The sequence below is a fragment of the Haemaphysalis longicornis genome, unplaced genomic scaffold (genome assembly GCF_048455015.1).
Source record: "Haemaphysalis longicornis isolate Haplotype H1 unplaced genomic scaffold, Haemaphysalis longicornis Haplotype H1 scaffold_1, whole genome shotgun sequence".
Classification (NCBI taxonomy): Eukaryota; Metazoa; Arthropoda; class Arachnida; order Ixodida; family Ixodidae; genus Haemaphysalis; species Haemaphysalis longicornis.
This window is the reverse complement of record NW_027526203.1, coordinates 187,249,337-187,275,026: the sequence shown is the minus strand read 5'-3', so window position 1 is coordinate 187,275,026 and position 25,690 is coordinate 187,249,337. Positions and strand designations below refer to the sequence as shown.

General features: G+C 48.1%; 1 protein-coding gene across 1 annotated transcript in view; it reads left to right on the top strand.

Annotated features, from left to right (window-relative positions):
• The window catches only part of LOC144167622 (RYamide receptor-like), a 503,725-nt gene that overhangs the window by 423,888 nt on the left and 54,147 nt on the right, over window positions 1-25,690 (top strand). The window contains exon 2 of the mRNA XM_077696822.1: window positions 13,292-13,484. Within this exon, the coding sequence (XP_077552948.1) occupies window positions 13,292-13,484 (193 nt within the window). The remainder of the gene's footprint in view (window positions 1-13,291; window positions 13,485-25,690) is intronic.

The following is a 25,690-nucleotide window of genomic DNA, read 5'->3' as shown; positions in this document are numbered from 1 at the left end:
ATTTGGAAGTATACATGTCACGATAAGGTGATGTTTGTGTGGAATTAAAAAAAAAACACCACTCCGAACCACCACCGTGCCATAATTTGTGTTGACTGCGGGGGCCTAATTTTTTGCCCAAGATTCCGTGTGGCTGCATATTATAACCTGGCAAGCACTTGTTGTCACTGAACCTCAAGTGTGCTCCAGTGGTAGTCGGTGATATATAGAATGATGATACTAAAAAAATTAGGAGCGAAGAGTAAATATACGGCTCTGTCCGACTAGCGCGGTAAATGCTTAAATCTAGAAATGCTGAAACAGGCCAACGATTCGTTATCACAAACGTTTGGTGATTGTTACCTAAAGTAACGTAACTACAACGTAACTGCCTTGTCCGACTGGTCTGTTAATTATAACGAGGTGGCCGTAATATTGTAGCAGAATGCGCCACGCACAAGCGAAAATCAAGCCCTACTACAGCCAATAATGCTGAGCAGGCACTAGTTGCAGTGTTTTCAGAATAAATGCATGTGAAGCAGTAAGACGCCACTCATCGAAGTGCAGCTAGCAATCGCGGAGGCGCCGTAGCGCCGCTGCCGAATTGGCGCGCGCGTGTGAGTCTGTGTACGGCCCGGGGATGAGTAACGGGGCTGGGGTGGGCGACAACGAACAAAGGAAATGCGGAAGCAGAGTCTGCTTGTTGGTTTATGCGTGTACCGGCAAGATGTGTCTCGCATATACGTTTAGAGCGCATGAACGCTATTTTTTCGCGCAGTGCACGTACGTGCTTTTCGCTGGTAGATTGTTTATAAAACGCCCATTAATCTTCGGCATAAAGAGTTTTGTGTATAATAAGAAACATAAGGTATAAAATCCCCTATGCTGGTTGCCTAATTCAAAAATATTTTGATGGAACCCACTAGTTGACGTCACAGTCACTGCTTTGGGGTTCTCTGTCGTGTAAAGCAAATTTAAGCTCCAAGATAATTGAACCAACAGCACGGGAAATATATAAAACAAACTTCCAGTCATGTGCGAAAATTAAACTGCAAGCTAAATGGCCGCAAAGGCAACCGTGCGATCGTTCGCAATGCTTCCGACAACCCGCGCGGCCGAAGGGTGTCCTCCTTTGACGTCATGACGGGCGCAACCAATCAGGGGCGTCAAAAGACGAAAAGCGCGCGTCTTTCAAACGGGGCCGCGCTTTTTGCAAGATAAATGCCACTTGGACTCATGTACGATAAATTTCAATGTGATATTCGGAATTAGCGCACAAGAAACTATATAACTGTTAATCTAACTCAATTTTTTTGGAAAGCGCTTCAGCTTCCCTTTAAGCCAAGCGTGTTGCAGTCGGTAAACACCCGTTTCGCCACACGACTAGTCTTTAATTTTGAAGGTTCAAATTCGTGTTTTACGTGCCAAAGCTAACTTTGGGGCATGAGATGCACTGCATATAGAAACGAGCAATAATTGCATAGGAGCAATTATTTTTTTTTGCGTTTGAAAATTCCTTGCGATTAGAGGAGTATGTGAGGGGATGACATGTTTTTTACAGTGCTATTATGCATCCAAGCATGGCCTTATTAAATGAACAGCTGAACACCTTTTCCTCACCCTTCTAACACCCTAAGAAAAACCAAGGGTGTTGAAGTTGATCAACACCCTTTTTTTCGCACAAAAAGGGTGGAGAGCTAGGAAAAGGGTGTTGAGATTCAAGAAAAAAGGTGTAAAGGCCTCCCAACACCCATTTTCCACTTATGCTACACCCTTTTTGGCTAAAAGGGTGTAAAAACGTTTAGTGTGACGACGAAGTTCAACTTTATCACCTGCAATATAGAGGGAAAGGTGGGGGAAAGTTTTCTTTGAGGGGAACTAAAAAGCAGAAAGCAAGTTTTAAGAACATTAATAGATATCTTGTCCATGGATGTATTGCAGGAAATCACACCAGATAGTAATCAATAGTGTTAACTAGCTGGTACAATAAGAGCCGCACACTTAAGGGCTAACCAAATGGAGCAGTTCTTGTCGCGTCGCTCACCAAAATCGCTCCATGTGGTTACACATTCGCAATGTGGTGCCAGTTTCACACAGCTGTTCAATGATAAGAACCCGTGGTGTCACTTCTGCAAGAGGCCAGCATCGCGCATTACTTCGGACAAGGCAATGCTTTCTGTGAATTGGTTCGTTTGAATAGGGACGCATTCTGAATGTGTCTCCGTCCTAACTGCGGACTGCCCTTTTAAAAAGAGCGCGAGAAAAGCTAAGCATACTGGGAGGGAGGCGGGGCAGTTAGTAGCTCTTAAACGAGTTCCGAGTCTTTGGATGCCCCAAAAAACTAGGAAAAAATTATTCCCCCCTCTGTCTAACGACGACGATGGTTCAACGTGAAGCCTTCTTGTGAAGGATTCTTTGGTTGGCCACTCCCACACTGCGAGTGTGTTCTACTCTAGAGGTACGCCCAGCTTTTCTAGAATACCCACAGCAACTCTCGCGTGTGCACTCCGTAGGCCTAACTTTTGAATTCGGGGTGTACGGCACGAATTGGTGCCTGCTTTGGTACTTTGCGTTCGTTTCGACCCTGTCGAAATGGAGCAATCGCATAGACACCTGCTTCATAACGCGAGGTACCCAGGACATATCCTGGCCGCGGGAAGCGTTTTAAAGCAAAGCTTTACCACTTTCGTCAAGCTGTTTCGCCGCGGATGCGGAAGTTCACCTTTTGAGCGGAGACACACCCCCGGCGACGCACCTCTCGAAGCGCATCGCGTGATTCGCCGGGCCTGCTTTCGGCGCTGCGCAAAAGGCCCCGCTTTCAGTTGTTCTGCTCAGCATGAGAGGCGGCTGCCGGCGCCGTTGCGGCCGATCAGCTGATCGGCAGATGGCCATAATTGCAGATCGGCAGATGGCCATAATCCCATGCATGCGCCGCTGCGTGGTCTCGGCCTGCGTGACTCGTCTCGCGCCCGGCGAAGGGTAAAGGCGCGTTCGCAGTGAATGAACGCCGCGTTCGACACATTCGCCCCGCCAAACGCCGCGTTCGCCGGCCTCTTTCTGTGAGCGTCGCTCGGAACCAAACGTCTTTGAGCCATGGTCGGCAATACAGCTTTCACCAAAGGCTAGCCAAGCGAAACCAAGACTAAGCCAAACTAAGCTAAACTTTTACTTGGCATATCCAAGGTTGGGTGAGCTAAGACACAGCCATTTTTTTTCAATTAACCTACGATCATTTATCATCATCGTCATATAAAGTTTGTTTTCCTGCAGGGCGTATTGGCGTACAACGACATCAGTGAGGACGTTAAAACTTCGCTTTAAAACTCAGAGACTCTTAAAACACTTTACTTACGGTACGTGCGAGAGCTTATGTGTAAGTGGGTATGTAGTCTTCGCAGCGGGATTGGTGGATTGGCCGTGACCCTCTGACGGAAGCTGTATCGTCAATGGCGAATATATATCTGAGAATGTTATTGTGCCTTTATTAAGCCTTAACGTTCACTAAGCGTAAGGCCGGCTTCAGACTGTAGTCGCAACTGTCGTAATATTTTTAAATAATGACGTGATTTGACGTCTCAGCCAACCGAACAGCGTGAAACGCCGTTTTTTTATCCCCATACCACACGATATGGCAGTTACGTCGGTAGTCAGAACTAGAGCACTCCACGGGCCCGGGCCGGCCCGAAAGACCGGGCCCGGCCCGTCCCGTGGACCGGGTCGGGCCGGGTAAGGGTTTGTTCGATCGGGCCCGGGCCGGGCTCGGGCCCTTGAGCTTCGGGCCAGGCCATGCTCGACATGAGTCAGGCCCGCATCAGTCCCGGGTCTCATACCTGTGGGTAATGGCGCGTGTATGATTGATTGATTGTAGGGTTTAACGCGCCGACGCAACGCAGGCGATGAGGCGCGCCGTAGTGGAGGGCTCCGGATTAATTTTGACCACCTGGGGATCTTTAACGTGCGCCGAAATCTCGTACACACGGGCGTTTTTGCTTTTCGCCTCCATCAGAAAAGCGGCCGCCGCGGCCGGGAATCGAACCCGCGACCTCGTGCTCAGCAGCACAACGCCTTAGCCACTGGGCCACCGCGGCGGGTGGCGCGTGTATGCTAATGTTGTCTTTATTGGTTCGTATTGTTACAGCGCACGAAGGATATTGTGTCCAGGGTTTCTAAGGGAAAGGGATTGACAAAGCCCACTGTGGCTTGGTAGAAGAGGAAGTTGAGGTGGTGACTCCCAGGCGTCTCATGATTTGATAAGACTACCATTCATTTTTACAATCGTCTGTTGATTGGCCAATCCCCTGATTGGGTATGCGCCATTAATTATCAGGATCAACAACAACAACGACTGCGCCGGCCGCTTCCCCATCTGTTCGCTTGGCTCTTGCCGGACCACATCACTGTAAAATAACCCATTTCATTCACCAAGACCGTGTCACGTGGTGGAGGTGCCGGGATAGCAACGTCCTGGACCATGTGGACCCAGTGAAATCCTGCGTTCTCCGTCGGAGTAGGCAAATCGCCGGCTTGCCCTTGGACCCGACTGACATGCCGCCGCCCCGGAATGGTGAAACCTCTTCCCCAGTGGTAGTCACCGGTTGGCACCACAAGGAACCACGCTCGTTCTCTGGGAACAATTACGAAGATGTCGAGGAATGGCTCAAACACAACGAAAGCAAAATGGAGAGACGAGCTAGTTGTTGAACATCCATGAGTGAAACTTAAGAGCAAACAGACACAGCGACAAGGGAAACGACACCATCGCTGGTGTCGTTTCCCTTTCTCGTTCCTGTGTCTGTTTGCGCTTAAGTTTCACTCATGCACTACGAAAGGGTGAGCAAATACAATCGCTGGGACACAGCAGCGCAACTAGCCTATGTAGTGGTGTATCTCGTCGAAACAGCTTTGACCTAGTTCGAAAACAATGAAGGAAAGCTCCCGACATGGACGATCTTCATCGAGGAGCTGAAGAAATCTTTTGGCGACCCCGTTTACCGCCGCAAAAAGGTCGAGCAGACGCTCGCGCAACGAGCACAGGTACCGGGCGAGACTTGTACGGCATACATAAAAGAGGTCCCTAAACTCTGCTCTCGTGTAAACCCGACCATGACTGAGGAGGACAAGGTGGGCCATTTGCTAAAAGGTATAGCGGGAGACGTATACAACTTCTTGATTACAAAGGTAAACCTAGCCTCGGCAGGAAACGTGACCAACAACTACTGCACATTTGAAGCTCTCAAGCTTCGGCGGATTTGCTCTTAATTTGGCCTTCTTCCTAACCTTCCCATTACCGCTAGCATGGACACTGGTCCATCTGAGGATATCGCATCCTTGGTTCGCCGTATTATACGAGAAGAACTAGGGCATCAAGTTCAAGCGTACACCACCGATCCGCCTGCCTATTCGGGCCCTCATGCAAATTGCGTGTACCACCAGTGCGCCGTTCACGAGCCTTGTTTTCAAGTACCAGCACCCAGACGACAACTCCGCTACGCAGAGCCCTGCGGTATGTTTTCGCAAGATGGTGTCGATGTTCAGAGCTTCCGAGCACCATACCGGCGACTCGGCTACGAGAACGAATCCCGTAGAGTTCTCACTGGCTACCCACGCCAACAAGTCGAACCAGTCCGCTACCAGCAACAAGGCAACGAAGACCGCTATCGGGAACCACCTGTTTGCTATTTCTGTAGCGTCAGTGGGCACATCACTCGCTTCTGTCGCCGTCGTCAGCAGCAAGCTGCGCCGTTCTTTGCCCCTTCTTGGTCCAGCCGACGGGATGGCCCAATCCACCAGGATCCCCTTTTCCACCACCCGGCTCCGCTCACCAACCGCAATGCGTCTGCCGCCGCCTCTGACCGTAGCATCACGCCACCGCTTCCCCAGGGCCGGTCACCGTCGCCTCGCCTCCGGTCCGTGCCCCCGCCGCTGGGAAACTAGCTGGTGCGGCCGACAGGGGTGAGGTCGCGGAACGGTCGTTTTTACCAAATTTCCTGTGAGTAGTGATGGTTGAGAACAAGGTGTGTAGTTGTGTCGATGGTGTGAACGCAACTGCTTTGGTGGATACTCGTGCTAGTGTGTCAGTGATGAGCTTGTCATTTAAAGATCGCCTTGGACATAAAGTTATGTTTGAGTGGGATGGAACTAGACATTTCCATGGGGTTGGTGGTGAGCGTTTGCGGGTAGTTGGAATTATCTCGACAGACCTTGTGCTTGGCGGAGACACCTTCAGAACTGAGTTTACCGTATTAGAGTACGCAACGCACGATGTCATTCTGTGTATCGACTTTTTGAAAGAATGTGGGGCAAAGTTGGGTTGCGGTGCTGCAGAGATTTCATTGCGAAGTGTATTGCCTGTCTGTGTCGAGCAAGCCACTGAAACCGGCCGAGGAGTGTTCGCTGTTGTTGATGATACGCTATTGCCCCCTATGTCAGCCATGTTCGTTCCCGTGAGGGAACTAACATGAGCACGGATAGCTCCTGTGTGGCGTTAGTTGAGCCCGAACGGAACACAGCGATGAAGAAAAATGTGTTCGTAACTCGGGCTTTCTTTCATCAGGAGGGTGGCTTTACTCACATGTGGACAGTGAATGCAAGCTCAGAACCCGTACTTCTCTCTCAGGGACTCAGGCGCGCCACTAAAACCGGTAATTTAGATACTTCACGGGATGCTATTTCTATGGCTGGACCTACGAATAATGTGGAACCGGACTATACAGCCAATTTCATCAAAATGGTTAACAAATTGTTGCCGTCTGATCAACGACACGCATTGCAAAAATTGCTGGCTTGGAACGCTTCAGTGTTCGATTTCGCGCAGGGTAAATACCCTCCTGCGCCGCCAGACTCTCGGACGCAACACCGAATTTACACTGACACTGCACCACCCATCCGGCAGAAACGTTACCGCGTGTCTCCTGCTGAGCGCAGCGCTATAAATGAGCAGACTGAGGTAATGCTCCGCAACGTTGTAATTCAGGAATCTACCAGCCCATGGGCCGCACTTGTAATACTGGTCAGAAAGAAGGACAACACGTGGCCATTTTGCGTTGACTACCGTAGATTTAATAATGTGACGAAGAAGGACGTATACCCACTTCCGCGGATTGACGACGTCATCGATTGTCTGCGTTATGCCTCCTACTTTTTGTCGGTTGATCTTCGATCGGGCTACTGGCAGATTACTATGCACGCGGACGACAAGAAGAAGACAGCATTCGTCACACCAGATGGCTTGTTACAATTTAATGTTAGGTCGTTCGGCCTGTGCAACGCGCCTGCAGAATTCGAGGGATTCATGCACTCTGTCCTGCGGGGCTTGAAGTGGGAAGCCTGCATGTGTTATTTAGATGACGTCATTATTTTTGGCCGGACGTTAGACGAGCATTACTAGCGGCTTGACGTTGTTCTCCAGCGCATCGCGCAGGTGGTCTGGTACTGAGCTCGAAGATGTGCCATTTTGGAGAGCACCAGGCGCTTGTGCTTGGCTTCCTTGTTTACCACGATGGAATCAGGCCTGACCCCCCAAAAGTTGCTGCGGTTCGTGATATACAAAAACCCCGATTACTTAAGGACCTGCGGAGCTTCCTTGGACTGAGCTCCTCCTTTCGTCGCTTTATCAAAGCCTTCACCAAGATCGCCTGTCTCCTCACAGCTCTTCTTCGTAAAGACACGCCCTTTGTGAGGACTCGCGAATGTGACTCGTCTTTCACGGAGTTGAAGCATTTGTTGACATCCGATCCTGTGTTGCACCACTTCGACCCCTAGGCCCCATTGAGATCCACTCAGACGCCAGCGCCATCGGTGGTGGGGCTGTGCTGGTCCATCCGCATGGAGGTGCGCATAGCGCTGTCGCCTACCCAAGTCGTACCTTCTCGGAAGCAGAGCGTAACTACACTGTGACAGAACTAGAATGTCTTGCGATGATTTTCGCCATTCAAAATTTATACCCTACATTTATGAACGTCATTTCACCATTGTAACAGACCATCACTCCCTGTGTTGGCTTGTCGGATAACGCGACCCCTCTGGTCGACTCGCTCGCTGGTCTTTACGGCTTCAGGAATTCAATTTCGCTGCTGTCTATAAGAGCGGGCGCCGCCACACCGACGCTGGCTGTCACGCCTGCCTCAACAAGCGCAGCTATTTGAGGACGAAACCAGGCCGATTCCTTAGCTTCCATCTGGACCGCGCTCCCCGATGCACGCGTGTTTCAGGAAGAGCAACAAAAAGATAGCAGCTTAATGCCATTTTTTGCCTCCGCACAGGCGTCTTAATCGTCGACTTCACCGTTCATTGTCCGAGATGGCTTGCTCTGGAGACGGAATTATTCGTCCGATGGTGCTCGTTTTCTGCTTGTCGTGCCCGAGAGCCTCCGGCCTGTCGTCCTGCATGCTATGCACGACGACGTCACCTCAGGACATCTTGGCTTTGCCCGCACGCATTACCGACTCCGCCAACATTTCTACTGGCCTCGCCTTCGGAAGACGACAAAGCAGTACGTCGCCGGTTGCCAGGTGTGACAGCGCTACAAGCTTCCCACAGTTCCTCCTTCAGGGCCTTTGCATCCCGTGCGTCCACCAATGTCACCTTTTGAAAAAGTAGGAGTTGCCTTGCTCGGCCCGTTTCCAAAGTCGGTAGCCGGGAATCGATGGATAATTGCCTGTGTCGATTACCTGACAAGTTATGTGGAAACGACTGCTCTGCCATCCGCAACAGCTTCTGAAGTCGTACACGTTTTTCTACACTTCATACTGCGCCATGGTGCCCCCGTGTGGTTATAAGTGATCGCAGACGACAATTCACAGTGGATATCGTAGAAGAGCTCATTCATCTCTGTGGGTTACAGTACCGACACAGCACGCCATACCACCCACAAACCAATGGCCTTACTGAGCGAACAAATCGTACACTGACAAACATGTTGGTCATGTACGTATCCTCAGATCCTAAAAACTGGGACGATGTGTTACCTTTTACCACATACGCTTACAACAGCGCTAAGAACGAGGTCATGGGATACGCACCTTTCTCTTTTTTTATACTTGCGAGTGCCAAGTAGCTCCCTCGACACTATCCTGCCCTTTTCTCACCATGATGTTTCTATAGCGCAGACTCTGTGTCGTGCTGAAGAGGCGCGCCACCTTGCCCGACTACGGACTTTGACGTCCCAGGCGAAGACAAAGGCGTGATATGACCGACAGCACGCACCAGCTTCGTACTTTACCGGTGACCTTGTCTGGCTCTGGATGCCGCTACGCAAACGTGGTTTGTGCCAGAAGTTTTCATAAACCTATACCAGCCCGTTTGTAGTTGTGCGAAAATCAAGCGACCTGAATTATGAAATCGCTAAAGTGATGTCACAAGATCGTCGATCGCGAAAGACTCAAGTTGTTCACGTCGACCGCCTGAAGCCTCGCCAACCCCGACAACTTCAACTCGCTCGGTGAGCTTCATCTCGCCCCGGGGAAGTTTTACAGCGCAGTTTCTACGGAGGATATTGTCTCCCGGGTTTCTAATGGAAAGAGATTGACCAAGCCCACTGTGGTTTGGTAGAAGAGGAGGTTGAGGTGGTGACTGTGCCGGCCGCTTCCCGATCTGTTCGCTTGGCTCTTCCCGGACCACATCATTGTAAATAAACCCATTTCATCCATCAAGACCGTGTCAGTATGTTTGCTCGAACACAAAACTACAAGATACGCAACCGAGGCAACGAATTCTAAAGGACCTAGAAGACAGAATGAGAGAGGAGGCGCCGCGCCACCACCGCGCCCGTCTCCGTCGGTGAGCCACGGCGCCGCAATGGCGCCGAACGGCGAACGCGTGGTATGTATGGAGGAAGAAAAATTTTTAGGAGGGAGCATGAAGTCAGGCGGCCCAGCTTTAACAAGCCAACCTCCTCTGATGCCGCATTCTCCTCTAGTCGGGCTCCTCCCGTGCAATGAATCATGGAAGATGCACCTCTTTCAGGCCCGCGGTAGCATTTAGTGGCTCCGGCTGGCTGCCGGTCTGAGCTACTCAGCCAGCCTGGCGACCCACCAGGAGCAGTTACAGCGCATTTTTTTCTCTCTCTCGTTGCATTTTGCAATAAACGAAGTTTGCAGGAGAATGTTCTGCATTTGTTACTCAACAGTCCCAGCTTGTGAGCAATTAATGTAAACTCATCTATAAATGTCCACCATTTTTCCACTTTATGTGGGCGTTGTATGTTGTAGTCATTCTTTTAAATGCAATAAGAACATCGCCTGGTTAGCACTGCATGCATGAGACAGCCACCTATGCCTTTGCCTCTAATATTGCCCCGCAATTATTTCGGAAAAGTGTTACGGGCGTAATTAACCGAAGGTATACACAGTGCCACTGAAAATCGTGACACACTCTCATGTTCTCACAGCACTCTCCAAAAATATTTTCTGTGCTGCTGGTATCTTCACAATAACTGAGGATTCGACAGTGCCTCGTTTATGCTCAAGGCATAATTGGCTGAAATGGTCCAGGCCGGGCCAAGCCGGGCCGGGCCGGGCCGAGCCCAAGCCTTTAGGGCCCGGGCCGGGTGCGGGCCGTATTTGAAAACCCCGCGCTGGGCCCGGCCGGGCCGGAGCATGGCGCTATCGGGCCGTGCCGGGCCCGGGCCGGAAAAAATCTGCCCGTGCAGTGCTCTAGTCAGAACATAGCGTAAGGTTGAGCGAAACGTGTTTCTAAAATAATGCCACGGTCATTGTGCGTCAAGGTGCGGGAACCGTTTGGGGACGTTAATTTTCGAAAAGCAACGTTAGGCCTAACGTCTGGATGTGGCATACACCACAAAGACGCCGTGCGCGACATAGCACTTACTAGTACATTGTGTGCGTGTCTCTTGCTTCCCTTTCTTTTTTTCGTCGTGATTGGTTACGAGATCATAGATTATTCATATATATCTACTAAAAAGCTACGCATCTCAATTGCGGTAGCTTTGTGGGAACGCCACGAAACAGTCGATGAAGAAGTAAAGTATCGCCAGGGCAATCCATATATCTGGAACCCTTATATCAGGAACCCTTATAAAGTATCGGAAATTAACACACGAATCCGTTCAGAAAAAATCAATTCGTTTTATTTTCGGCCGTTTCGATTGGAGCTTTTCGCCATCATCCCACCTTGCTACACTAGAATTACAACCCCTGTCTGAGCGCCGTGAACGCGAATGTCTTAACCTTTATATATTCTTACGAATAGTCCGCGCTACTTATTACAGAACACCTATTTGTAGCCCGATTACCTTAAATCTACTAGAAATAGCCACAAACTCAACCTTGCAACTTTTCATCAACGAACTAATCTATTTAAGTACAGCTTCTTCTCGCGAACAATTGAAAAATGGAATCTTCTGCCAGGTGAAAAATTAGGTCATTGCCTTTGGAAAAAATTTTGCAAAAGTTAAATTGATTGTGCTATGTCAGTTTTGCATAATTTCAATGTCTTGCTGTACTTATTATCTATTATGTCTAAACTTTATGAATAAGTGAATTTAAATGTGTTGTGTCTTTATCTGTGTTATTCTGTGCAGAAAAGTGTTTTGTATTCTATGTACCAACCCACTCCTCCGATAGCCCAATTGGGCTGAAGTATGTATAAATAAATAAATAAATAAAATAAATAATTATATATCTTTCGCTTTCGAAGTATGTAGGCAATCGTCAGTGGCTCAAGGATTTTCTTTTCTTTTTTGGCAGCTTTCATTTACGTTTAATGTACTTCAAAAGGGCTGCTGTGTGCTGTACCGGCTAGACTAGTGTCTATCAGTCACTTGCCTATAATCTCGCGTCGTTGGGTTCCATTCCCGTCTCTATCACTCTATTTTAAATCAAAGCTTTATATGACTAGGCTAAAGAAAAAAACGGTGGCCCCGTGGACGCAGAAAACTCGTCCGGTGCAACACCTTGCGTAACTAGAGGAAATACCAGGTTGGACAGGAATTACAAGTAAGAGAAGAGAGATTGGCTGGGTTCGTAGATGGCGTAGCGACACTGTCGCATTTATCGACACTCGTCAGTGGGAACGGCGCACCACAGAGAGCGAAAACTAGTCTCTCTCGCAACAGAGCGCGCGCGAAGTGAGCTACTGAGTGAATCACAGGTCCAGCGACTGCGAGGGGCAGGGGCTAGAGCTTCCCCGGTTAGCCATCGGTACAGAGTGCATGGGCGCATTAATTTAGATAGATAACGACGCGTGGGCTTTTGTAGCGTAAGCTACACTGGCCGAGGTTGAGCAGTTTCGCGTGTGCAGTGAGGGCCGTTCTGCGCAAGCGCGAGGGACATTGGATTTAATTGGCTTGGCTTAGCCTGGTTTGGCTCGGCTTTGATTAGATTTGATTGGATTGTATTTGGATTGGATTAGATTAAAGTGGATTGTGTTGGATTGTGTTGCGTCATAGCCGCGGCAGACGCACTGGCGCCGGCGAGTACCCAGGTGTGCGCCTCAGTTGCGCAGTAGCCAAGTCTGACGCTGCGCCTGAGCCGCTTGATAGCCGTATCGCGTGGCTCGTGAAGAGCCGTGCTGAGCATGTCCGAGGAGCATTGACTGGACTGGACTGGACTGGACTGGACTGGACTGGATTGGATAAGACTGGATCTGACTGGGTTGCTGAACCTTAGCTCACGCTACGTATATCCTGGCATAGCAGAGCTAAGCCACTACTAATGTTTTGGTACCATCCGCTGCTCACAACGCCAGGATTGCGCTTCGTAAAGCACAAATGCTTTCGAAATGAAACGAAAATTTGGTTCGCGTACAATGTTATACGCAGAGACGAACAGAAAATTCGCAAGTCAATCGTTCAGTATGCTTTAGAGTCCAGCAGTAGTTAAGATCTTCCAGGTTAATGCTTGAGTGCACGCAAGCGTATGTCTTGAGCTGGCTCCTCTGCGCTAATTCGCGGAGGCTCTGGGTTCTTGGATTTTACAGTTGAGCAGTATGCTAAGGTGCGCCCCGCTCTTCAATTCAATGGCGGTGCAGGCGACCGTAGACTACGTTGACGGCTCCGCTTGCGATCCCGCCAAGTAGGAGTTACGAACAGTAAGTTGTTTATTTACAAATTTTCCAATGGTGTGAAAAAAATGCGTATGAGGAAAACATTGCAGATGACTGCCTCAAGCTCGCTCAGGTTTATTTGATGTAATTCGATGACGCCTCATTAACCTCGAAGAACAAAGCTTGCGACAACGTTGGCGACCGCACTGACAACAGATATTTGCCCATACCTCTTGCGCGGCTATATCATAACGGAAGCAGCCAATTGGAGAATAACTCGTCCAACTCTGTGTTTGTTGATCTGACGCAGGTACTACGCCATCATGTATCCACTAAGCTTCCGATGGACGCGGCGGCGAGGCCCGCATATCATCCTGACTATCTGGGTGGTGGCCGGCCTGCTGTCCAGCGTGCAGCTGGTCTACGGACGTGCCAACAAGTTCACATGGGCCGGAGGCACATACTACGATTGCAGCGAGAACTGGGAAGAAAGCGCTGGAAAAGTGAGCGGCTCAACACTGTGCCATTCAAGCGGGGCTTGGTAATTGAACCAGTCGCTGTAGCTGCAACTCCTTTTTCGTCCCAGACGGAGCTCAATCTAATCGCATTGTATCAAATTTCTATATAGTTAATTTTCCTAAGATATTTTAGGCTATAAGCCTCAATGGGCGCAATTCATATTACGCACTTTCCGAAGTATAGTGCATTCGCTCTTTTGTTCGTCATACTGTCAGGTCGGAAACCGATACAGTACATGCTGTGTATGTTGTCCGTTTTCGTCACTTTTCAAGGCACCACTAGAGCTTCAATTGACAACCAGCCCTAGCTGTGCGTCACACGATTCTAACAGGTCAGTGATTACGTCAACAACGAAGGGGGGGGGGGGTGGTATTACTCTGTAATCTACTCAAATAAGTCCCAGCAGTTTGGCTTCGTAACGACACTCTAGTACGACCAGGCAGTGCAGCCAAGTGTGCGAATTCTGCGTTTGACGAGACTTAACATACAATTTTACGGAAAATGGGTTATGCAAAGGGCGAAAGCGCACTAATCAACGTTATGCACGCCTTTCTAGAGTGCAGTGGCGAAGCCAATGCAAGGGGTCTTCTTTAAGTGTATAGGGAAAAAGCTTCTGCGGACATCCACTTACTTCTTCGAGACAGAGCTGCTGCGTTCAGCAGGCATGCTCTCCAATCACTGAAGGCAGCTGAGAGGGCGCGTCTAGCCGCATCGGTTTTATGTTCCGATGCGCAAGAGACCACTCACTCAAAAGCGCAAGTGCCGACCGGGTGAGAACGAACCTAACCGTGCAAGCGCGGTGCGTGCTACAATCCCGTATGTTGTCTTTCTTACCGCCTCTAACATTATTGTCTGATTTATTACGAGCAGGCCTCCTCCTTCCTAAACTCCAGTTGTCCCTGGGCCCGACTCTATAGGCGTAGGGCGGTGCCCGCTTTCGGCTGGCGTTGTCGTTGTTAACAGTTTCGCTGACGCCTGGAAAGCATGGCTGAGAATTACGGCAGCTATGGACACTTAGTGCCTGGTTAAATCAATGAGACTGAGTGCGGGCGCTAATTTTCAAACAAGCTCGGATAATGGTTTTTTGAAATTCGTAGAAAAACGCAAATTGTAGTTCAGCGCTCCGGTATTAAGAGCAGCGAGTTCCAAATACACCGCGTCTCTTTCAAACTAGTCGCCAATTTCGTCAAGGAAGAGAATGTACTGTTCCGCACGGACTAAGTCTTTCGGCGTATTCACAAATCAAGCTGCGTTGTACAAAACCAAGAGCATTAGTAATCTGAAAATACTTGGAAGGGGGGGGGGGGGGTCTTCCTCGCCGCAAGATAAAGCAGGGGAGAGCCCAGACTAACACACTTTTTCAAGGTATGCGCCAGGATAGCCCTCGTGGGGGCTTTTTCAGACATAGTTTCGATCCACGGGAAAGCTCGCAGCGACGCTAAGTATAATAACATAAGACTACCTCTTAAGCTTGCCAATAAGGACGACAAGAATATTACAACCGAATTTGTTGTCACATAGTGATATGTGCTGCTCCAAGTTTGCACTCGACACCTGGAGACTGGCTCAAGCAAATGGCCGATCAGGTACGGTTGTAATGGAGCAGAAACAATAAATGCCCCAGTGAGCAAGAAAGCCTGCCTTTGCCGCGTCGGAAGCAGCCAAACTACAGATAAACACACGTGACCGGGAAGAGCTCCATAGCCCGTGCATCACATAATTAAACAGATGGAGAGAACTAGTCCGCTAGATAACGCCAGTGATTTGTAAAAACACCGGGAAAGCGGGAATAGCGGCGGTGGCTGCTTTCCGCGTCACGCGGCGATGGCAGCACGTCATCAAGCGCGCGCTGCGCTGTCCGCGCCGACCCGCGCAGCACCCAGCGGCGACACACGCTACTCTGTGCGACAGCAAAATTCTCAGCCATACCTTCCATATAATTCTGGTTCACACAGAACAAGCTTACGTACAGGCTTTGAAAAGATACCAGGAGCAATGTAATTACAGAACACTTCAATATAGCTCCAAGCAAAACTGTGAAACATTACCCGCAGCAGAAAACTTCAACGAACATTCCGGGGCGTTAAGTTGGAAATTGATAATCTACCGTTTGCAACTCATACAAAATGCTTGGGGGTCCTGTGAACTTTTGCGCGGCTGCAACTATCACGTCTCACAGCTATATCCGTCTCATCCGTCTCATGTTTCAAACTTGCAACTGCGACGTTGCAGACTAGCCTCGTGAAGGCTCGAAAACGAAAAGGTAGACATCAATGAAATATGTCCCATTACCTTTTAGGGTTCCCTTGATGTAAGGACAGCTGTACGAGTATGCGCAGCCTCCCGCTCTCGCGAGAAGTGACAGGACTGGCGTCAGAAGGCGCTATGGACGAGGAAATAACAAAAGCAGTGGCGTCGAGGCACTGTACTTGAAAATTAAGCGATGGCTGCATCATCACCTAATCCTCGTCAAGGGAGGCCGCCTTGACTGACCCAGACCCTCCCTACAAGAAGAGCTGTGCCGCTTGGCAAGGACACCGCATTGCCTCGGTGTGATGCGCTGCACCCGTGGAGACTAACGCAGGGACCCTAGCGCAGATGGCGGTTTACCAAATAAAGTTATTTTATCTCTTCTACCGCCGGCAGAAATTTGCGTTATAATAAGCAATAAAACACAGTTTTTCTCTACAATAAAGGACACGACGCTTGTGTAGAGGTGGAGTATTATTGCGTGTAAGCTTTGCTGTGCCTTGCGCGCATCGATTCTCAGTTATTCCCCTCTAATGTACACACACACACACACACACACACATATATATATATATATATATATATATATATATATATATATATATATATATATATATATATATATATATATATAGAAAGATAGGTCAGCAGTCTACAACGCCAAAGGAGGCATAGGGGTGTGGTTAGGCTCTTTTCTTTTTTACTATGGTTAATGAAGTAAACATTTTTTTTTTTAATATACAGAAGAAAGAAAGAAAGAAAAACACGCGCCCAGAGTGGGGACCGAACCCACGCCTTTCGATTACATGTCGAATGCCTTACCAATTCGGCTATCTGGGCGACGGTGTTCTCCTTCACTTTCTGGGCTATTCATATTTACCAGAAGTGTATATATATATATATATATATATATATATATATATATATATATATAGGGAACGAGAGGGCTTTGAATATGGTCCCCAGATAGAAAAAATACTTTGGAGAAAGTAGCGGCCTCAGACCTCTGCCAACCTTTCGACAAGGCGACTTGTCTTTTTCAAGGCATCAGAGTTCATCTCTGGCACACTGTTTTATAGATACATATTGAGTTGGAGAGAGGGAGGGGAAGTTGTTAAGAGCGGGGCCGGGAGGAGGACAGCAGAGTGGGTCAACGGTCGGTTGAAAGGAGCGAAATAGTGAGAGAGAAAGGGAGGTGTGGGTATTGTGACCAAAACCCGCAGTAGAGAAAGAGGGAAGACTACGCGAGAGTCGGAGAAAACAGGGGGGAACGGTTTAAGCTGGGCTGCGGTGGGGCCGGGCGACCTCAAAGGAGGCTTCCGGGAAGATCGGGGACAAGAGGGGCGTCACGCTCAATGTTCACACAGACACTAACACGCACTAAAATGCAAACAAGCACCCAAACAGGCATCGACGTTGACATCACCCCTAACAGCCCCCCTAAACAACAGACTCAGAACAAAAAAGAACCATCCCGTAGGTCCACTCGGAACAAATGAAAATGACTTCTACCCAGCGGACCCGACGCCTTGCCCCTCAAATCCCGCGCTTTCCTTAGGGTTCGAAAAATCGCAGGCAAACAAACATACTACAGATTTCACCTCAACACCTATTCCTCTTACCTCCAAACCAGGAAAATCCCCAAAAGCCTCAGCCTTAAAGCTATTTGTTCCTTTGGAGTTCTCCCCCTCAACTGGAAGCTAAATGGCAGGACACTTCGAAGCATGCATCGCTTTCCCTTCTAGAAATTATCAGAGAGCACTGTGAAAAACAACTTAGTGTTTTAAATGAGCAGATTGAAATCATTTCACTCACTGAGCAAGAGAAAATTGATCTTGATGCCTTTAGAAACCGTAAGGAACACGAGCTGTGCAAGAAACAAAGGAATAAATTTGAATGTGACCAGCTCTTTTTGCCTGACACACATTACACCATTGAACTTCCTGTCCTCGCTAAGCCTGAAGACGTGGTAACAAATCATATGACGTCCCCCGCAGACACATCAGAATCTGCTACGGTGGAATTTTTCCCTCCCGCTAATAATCAAAATCTAGAATCTAGCTCCCACAGTAGGAGTAACAGCAACATGACACCTGTTCCCGAACAGAATGTTGTATCCGCCGCCCCCGAAATGTGTAACAGCAACGTTATAGATATTTCAGAAACATTGTCGGCAACCGAAAAAATTATCCTAGAACGAGGCCTCTCTTTCTGCCCTACCAAGAACCACGTGAATGAATACGAGTTACAGAAGGATCTCACCGAATTTTCTCGCAGAATGAGGCTGAAGGAATTATTTTCCTATAAGCAAGACAATAGTGAAATCAATGACCACGCACTCCGTGCACCAAACACTTGGACGCCAGATGCCGATGAATCTCCAGAACTCGATTTGTATATAAAATCAGTATCAAAAGAAATATTATTCTCAACCAAGAAATCAAATAAACGCAAGAACTTGACCCCCTCAGAAGAAGTCACTCTAAATAATCTAGCAGCCAGAAACCACATAATCATTAAACCTGCAGACAAAGGAAGTGGCATCGCCATCTTACCAATGGAAAAATATAAAGATAAGGCCTATAGGCAGCTTAACAACCATGGTCACTAACAGCCTTTAGACCATGATCCCACTAACGAATACAGTCAAACGATACTTCGCAGTCTCACAGATCTGCTGGCCAGAGAATTAATCACCACAACAGAACTAAACTTCATGAGACCGACGAACCAGCAAGCAGGACGTTTCTACCTCCTCCCCAAAATCCATAAAGTCCCCACAGAAGCATTGTTCTCAGCTGACATTCCGGGAAGGCCCATAGTTTCTAACAACAACACCCCCACGGAAACATTGTCTGTGTTTCTGAATCACCATTCGGCAGACATTCCGACTTCTCTTCCTCCATTTGTTAAGGACGCCCCAAACTTCCTCCGTATAATAGAAGCAATAAACGATGGTGGGCAAATACCCAATGACGCCCTTCTGGTCACGCTCGACGTCTCCGCCTTCTATATGAACATTCCCATCACAGAAGGAATAGACGCTACATTAAAAGGCCTTAGCAGAAAACCGGCACCAACATGCATTGGAAGTCTACATTACTTTACTAAAATTAGTCCTAACACTCAACTATTTCGAGTTCGATTCATCTTACTACTTGCAAGTTTTTGGAACCAGCATGGGCACTCCTTTCGGACCCACCTACGCCAACATTTTTATGGGACAACTTGAAACTTCCCTCTTAGACTCTTTCCCCCTCAAGCCGAAGGTTTATCTTCGATACATAGATGACATCTTCATAATTTGAGAGCCCGGCCGCTCAGAAATTTCATATATATATATATATATATATATATATATATATATATATATATATATATATATATATATATATATAACACAGAAATGAGGGTTGGCAGTCAAGAAAACCTCGGAAAGCAAAGGGGAGGTTGTGGTAGGTCATTGAAACAGATAAAGAATTTGGAAAGAAAGAAAGAAAGCAGAGAAAAATGCCCGCCAGGTGGGATCAAAACCCACGACTTCCAGAATACCGGTTTGGTGCGATCACCACTACGCTACCGGCGGGGCGATTCCCCCCCCCCCCCCCTTTCTGGGGTATTTACGTCAATGTAATTTTTTCCTGTGCTTGGGGGTCGTAGCCAGCACCACTGTGACTTCTCGGGGTGAGGTCAGAGTGAAATCCCCGCGCCGTGACTCGAGTGTCTACGACATGTCGAGAGTGGTCAACCAGCGTTGAACCCTCTTAAGTTCCCTATGGCACCAAGACTGCCGGAACAGAGGCCCTCGCTATGCATGTAGCGAATCAGAATAGCGAAATGAGGGGCTCGTAGAAATAACACAGAAATAGGGGTTCGCAGTCAAGAAAACCTCGGAAAGCAAATGGGAGCTTGTGGTAGGTCATTAAAACAGATAAAAAATTTCGAAAGAAAGAAAGAAAGCGGAGAAAAATGCCCGCCAGATGGCATCCGAACCCACGACCTCCAGAATACCGGTCTGGTGCGATAGCCACTACGCTACTGGCGGGGTGATTCCCCCCCCCCCCCCCCCCCGCTTTCTGGGGAATTTATGTCAATGTAATTTTTTCCTGTGCTTGGGGGTGGTAGCCAACGCCACTCTGAGTTCTCGGGGTGTAGGGGACCCGCCAAGTTGGTTCGGATCCCACCTGGCGGGCATTTTTTTGCGCTTTCTTTCTTTCTTTCCAAATTCTTTATCTGTTGCAATGAGCTACCACAAACTCCCCTTTGCTTCCTGAGGTTTTCTTGACTGCCAACCCCTATTTCTGTGTTATTTCTACGAGCTCCTCATTTCCTATTCTGATTCGCTATATATATATATATATATATATATAACACAGAAAATAAGGGTTGGCAGTCAAGAAAACCTCGGAAAGCAAAGGGGAGGTTGTGGTGGGTCAAGGAAACAGATGAAGAATTTTTTGAGTCAGAAAAAAATTAGCGAAAAAATGCCCGACGGGTGGGATCCGAACCCACGACCTCCAGAATACCGGTCGGGTACGATAACCACTACGCTACCGGCAGGGCTGTTTCCCCAACAGTTTCTTGGGTATTTATGTTAAGGTATTTTTGTTTCCTGTACTTGGGGTGGTAGCCATGGCCACTCGGACTACTCGGGGTGAAGGGGACCTTCTTTTTAACCCCCGTGCCGTGACTCGAGTGCCTACGAAATGTCGAGAGTGGTCGACCAGCGTTCAACCATCTTAAGCTACCTTTGGCACCAAGACTGCCAGAACAGAGGCCCTCGCTAAGCATGTAGCGAATCAGAAAATGGGAAACGAGGGGCTCGGTGAAATAAGACAGAAAATAAGGATTGGCTGTCAAGAAAACCTCGGAAAGCAAACGGGAGGTTGTGGTGGGTCATAGAAACAGATAAGAATTTTTTTAGTCAGAAAGAACTTCGTTAAAAAGTGCCCGCCGGGTGGGATCTAAACCCACGACCTCCAAAATACCGGTCTCATGCGATAACCACTACGCTACCGGCGGGGCTGTTTCCCCACCAGTTTCTCGGGTATTTATGTTAAGGTATTTTTTGTTTCCTGTACTTGGGGTGGTAGCCAGCGCCACTCGGACCACTCGGGGTGAAGGGGACCTTCTTTTTAACCCCCGGGCCGTGCCTCGAGTGCCTACGACATGTCGAGAGTGGTCGACCAGCGTTGAACCCTTTTAAGCTACCTTTGGCACCAAGACTGCCGCAACAGAGGCCCTCGCTAAGCATGTAGCGAATCAGAAAATGGGAATTGAGGGGCTCGGTGAAATCAGACAGAAAATAAGGGTTGGCTGTCAAGAAAACCTCGGAAAGCAAACCGGAGGTTGTGGTGGGTCATAGAAACAGATGAAGAATTTTTGGAGTCAGAAAGAAAGTGGTGAAAAAATGCCCGCCGGGTGGGATCCGAACCCATGACGTCCAGAATACCGGTCTGGATTCGGCCTGGATCCGATTTCTGATTTGCTACATGCGTAGCGAGGGCCTCTTTTCTGGTAGTCTTGCTGCCTAAGGTAGCTTAAAAGGGTTCAACGCTGGTCGACCACTCTCGACATGTCGTAGGCACTCGAGTCACGGCCCGCGGTTTATAAAGAAGGTCTCCTTCACCCCGAGTAGTCCGAGTGGCGCTGGCTACCACCCCAAGTACAGGAAACAAAAAATACCTTAACATAAATACCCGAGAAACTGGTGGGGAAACAGCCCCACCGGTAGCGTCGTGGTTATCGCACCAGACCACCAGACCGGTATTCTGGAGGTCGTGGGTTCGGATCCCACCTGGCGGGCATTTTTTCTCCACTTTCTTTGTTTCTTTCCAAATTCTTAATCGGTTTCAATGACCTACCACAACCTCTCCTTTGCTTTCCGAAGTTGTCTTGACTGCTAACCCTTATTTCTGTGTTATTTCTACGAGCCCCTCATTTCCTATTCTGATTCGCTACATGCATAGCGAGGGCCTCTGTTCTGGCGGTCTTGTTGCCATAGGGAGCTTAAGAGAGTTCAACGCTGGTTGACCACTCTCGACATGTCCTAGACACTCGAGTCACGGCGCGGGGATTAAAAAGAAAGTCCCCTTCTCCCCGAGAAGTCAGAGTGGCGCTGGGTACCACCCCCAAGCACAGGAAAAAATTACATTGACATAAATACCCCTGAAAGCGGGGGGTGGGCGAAGGGCGGAAATCGCCCCGCCGGTAGCGTAGTGGTTACCGCACCAGACCGGTATTCTGGAGATCGTTGGTTCGGATCCCACCCGGCAGGCATTTTTTTCACCACTTTCTTTTCGACTCAAAAAATTCTTCATTTATTTCTATGACTCACCTCAACCTCCCCTTTGCTTTCAGAGGTTTTCTTGACTGCCATCCCTTATTTTCTGGCTTATTTCACGGAGCCCCTCATTTCCCATTTTCTGATTCGCTATATATATATATATATATATATATATATATATATATATATATATATATATATATATATATATATATATATATATATATATATATGTATATGTATATATCGGGAGAGAGAGAGAGAGAAAGAAATGCCGGCCGGCAGTGTACAACTATTTTTGACCGTTAGTAAAATTATATTTTTTTATTAATGTACGTAGAAAGAAAGGAAGAAAGAAAGAAAAACACGTGCCCAGAGTGGGAACCGAACCCACGCCTTTCGATAAAAAAATATAATTTCACTAATGGTCAAAAAATAGTCTAACGAATCCCCTATGCCTCCTTTGGCGTTGTAGACGGCCGGTATTACTTTCTGTATTTCCTAACAAGCCCCTCATTTCCAAATTATCTCTCTCCCTCTCTGTCTCTCTCTGTCTATATATATATATATATATATATATCATCATCATCATCATCACCAGCCTATCTACGCCCACTGTAGGGCCAAGGCCTCTCCCATTATTCTCCAATTACTTCGGTCCTGTGCCAAATGTGACCAATTTATCCCCGCAAACTTCTTGATCTCATCTGCCCATCTAACTTTCTTCCGCCCCCTGCAACGCTTGCCTTCTCTAGGGATCCACTCTGTTACCCTTAATGCCCAGCGGTTATCTTGCCTTCGCATTACATGCCCTGCCCACGTCCATTTCTTCTTCTTAATTTCTACTAATATGTCTTTAACACCAGTTTGCTCCCTGACCCACTCCGCTCTCTTCTTGTCCCTTAATGTTACACCTATCATTTTCCGCTCCATTGCCCGCTGAGTCGTTTTCAATTTAAGTTGAACCCTCTTAGTGAGCCTCCAAGTTTCTGCCCGTGAGTACCGGTAAGATGCAGCTGTCATACACTTTCTTCTTCCGCGACAATGGTAGGCTACTATTCAATATCTGAGAATGTCTGCCATATGCACCCCACCCGATTGTGATCCTTCTAATTATCTCTGCCTCATGGTTGGGATCTGGGGTCACCACTTGGCCTAAGTATATATAGTCGCTTACCACTTTCACTGCCTTGCCATCTATTTCAAACTGCTGTGCTGTCCCGAGGTTATTGATCATTACTTTAGTTTTCTGCATATTAGTTTTCGGGCCCACGGTTCTACTCTGTTCGCCCAGTACGGAAAGCATGTTTTGCAATTCGTCCCCCGAGTTACTTAGCAACCGCAACGTCATCAGCAAATCTGAGGTTACTGAGGTATTCTCCATTAACCTATACCCCCACCTGTTCCCAATCCAACGTTCTGAATACTTCTTGTGAGCATGCTGAGAATAACATTGGAGAGATTGTGTCTCCTTGTCTGACACCCTTCCTCATAGGTATTTTACTGCTCTCCCTATGGAGGATGATGGTAGCTGTAGACCCATTATAGATATCCTCTAGTATTCTCACATAATGCTCATCTACCCCCTGGTTCCGTAATGCCTGAATGACTGCTAGGGTTTCGACCGAGTCAAATGCTTTCTCATAATCTATGAAGGCTATATATAGGGGTTCAGTATACTCAGCGCACTTATCTATCACCTGATTGATCGTGTGAATATGGTCCATTGTTGAATAACCTTTACGGAACCCTGCTTGTTCTTTAGGTTGACTGAAATCTAAGGTTGCAGAGATTCGGTTAGCGATTACCTTGGTAAATACCTTGTAGATGACTGACAGTAAGCTGATTGGCCTGTAATTTTTCAAGTCCTTCATGTCGCCTTTCTTATGGATTAGGATGATGTTCGCGTTCTTCGAAGATTCCGGTACCATTGCGGTCATTAGGCATTGCGTATACAGGTTTGCCAGTTTTTCAAGTAGAATTTCTCCGCCATCCTTCAAGAGGTCTGCTGTTATCTGATCCTCACCAGGTGCTTTGCCCCCTTTCGTTTCTTTCAAAGCCTTACTTACTTCTTCGGTCGTTACTGGTGGGATGTCTATCACCTCTGAACTACTGTCTCGTTCGGCATTATCCTGTATGTCCCGGCTACTGTACAGATCCCTATAGAACTCCTCGGCCACTGTGACTATTTTATCCCTATTTGTGATGACATTGCCTTGCTTATCCTTAAGTGCATACATCTGATTTTTCCCCACACCAAGACGTCTCTTCACTGCTTTCAGGCTGTCTCCGTTCTTTACAGCGTATTCGATCCTCTCCATATTATACTTCCGTATGTCAGCTGTCTTACGCTTATTGACTAACTTAGAGAGCTCGGGCAGTTCTACTCTGTCAGCTGCGGTAGAGATTCTCATGGTTTGCCGTTTCCTGATTAGATCTTTCGTCTCCTGAGAAAGTTTACCAGTATCCTGTCTAGCCATAGTGCCCCCGACTTCTACTGCACACTCCGTGAGAATGCGTGTAAGGTTGTCGCAGGCTTCCTGTGTCGTAAGCTCGGCTTCCTCGTTAAGGGCGGAATATCGGTTCTGCAGCGCGATCCTGAATTCTTCTACTTTACGTCTTACTGTTAGCTAATTTATCGGCTTCTTACGTACTAGCTTGTTGCGGTCCCTCCTCAAATCTAGCCTAATTCGAGATCTTACCATACGGTGGTCACTGCACCTTACCCTTCCGAGCACTTCCACATCCTGCACGACGCCAGGGTTATCGCATAATATGAAGACTATTTCATTTTTTTTGTGCTCCCCATTCGGGCTCCTCCAGGTCTGCTTCCGACTCTCCCGTTTACAGAAGAAGGTATTCATTATGCGTAGGTTATTCCGTTCTGCAAACTCAACTAGTAGGTCCCCCCTGCTATTTCTACAGCCCAGACCATAGTTCCCAACTGCCTTGTCTCCAGCCTGATTCTTGCCTACTTTAGCATTGAAGTCCCCCATAACTACGGTATACTGCGTTTTTACTTTAGCCATTGCCGATTCCACATCTTCATAGAAGCGTTCCACTACTTGCTCGTCCTGGCTGGATGTGGGCGCGTAGCCCTGCACCACCTTGAGCTTGTACCTCTTATTGAGCCTAATTACAAGACCTGCTGCCCTTTCGTTAATGCTATAGTATTCGTCTATGTTGCCAGCTGTGCTTTTATTGACTAGAAATCCCACTCCCAGTTCTCTTCTGTCCTCTAGACCACGGTAACATAGGACGTGTCCATTTTTCAGCACCGTAACGGCTTCGCCTGCCCTCCTAACCTCGCTAAGCCCTATTACATCCCATTTAATGCCCTCTAGTTCATCGAACAACACCTCGAAACTCCCCCGGCAACCGGTGGTTTTAACGAATTTTCCCTCTTTAAAGACCTGGATAACTTTTGCCGCAATTTACGACTTCGAGAGTATTTCCATGATCGCCCAAGCCCTAATGAGACGCATGACCCTTTACCCCCTCATAAGCATTGGACTCCCCCGACACAACGCGATAAGTGTTTAGACATGTATATATCTGCCGTCACGCGGGACATACTTGAGTCCTACAAAAAGCAGGCCAAATATCTTAAGAATCTTTCGGCGGATGAAAGCAACGCGCTCAAGTTGTTAGCGA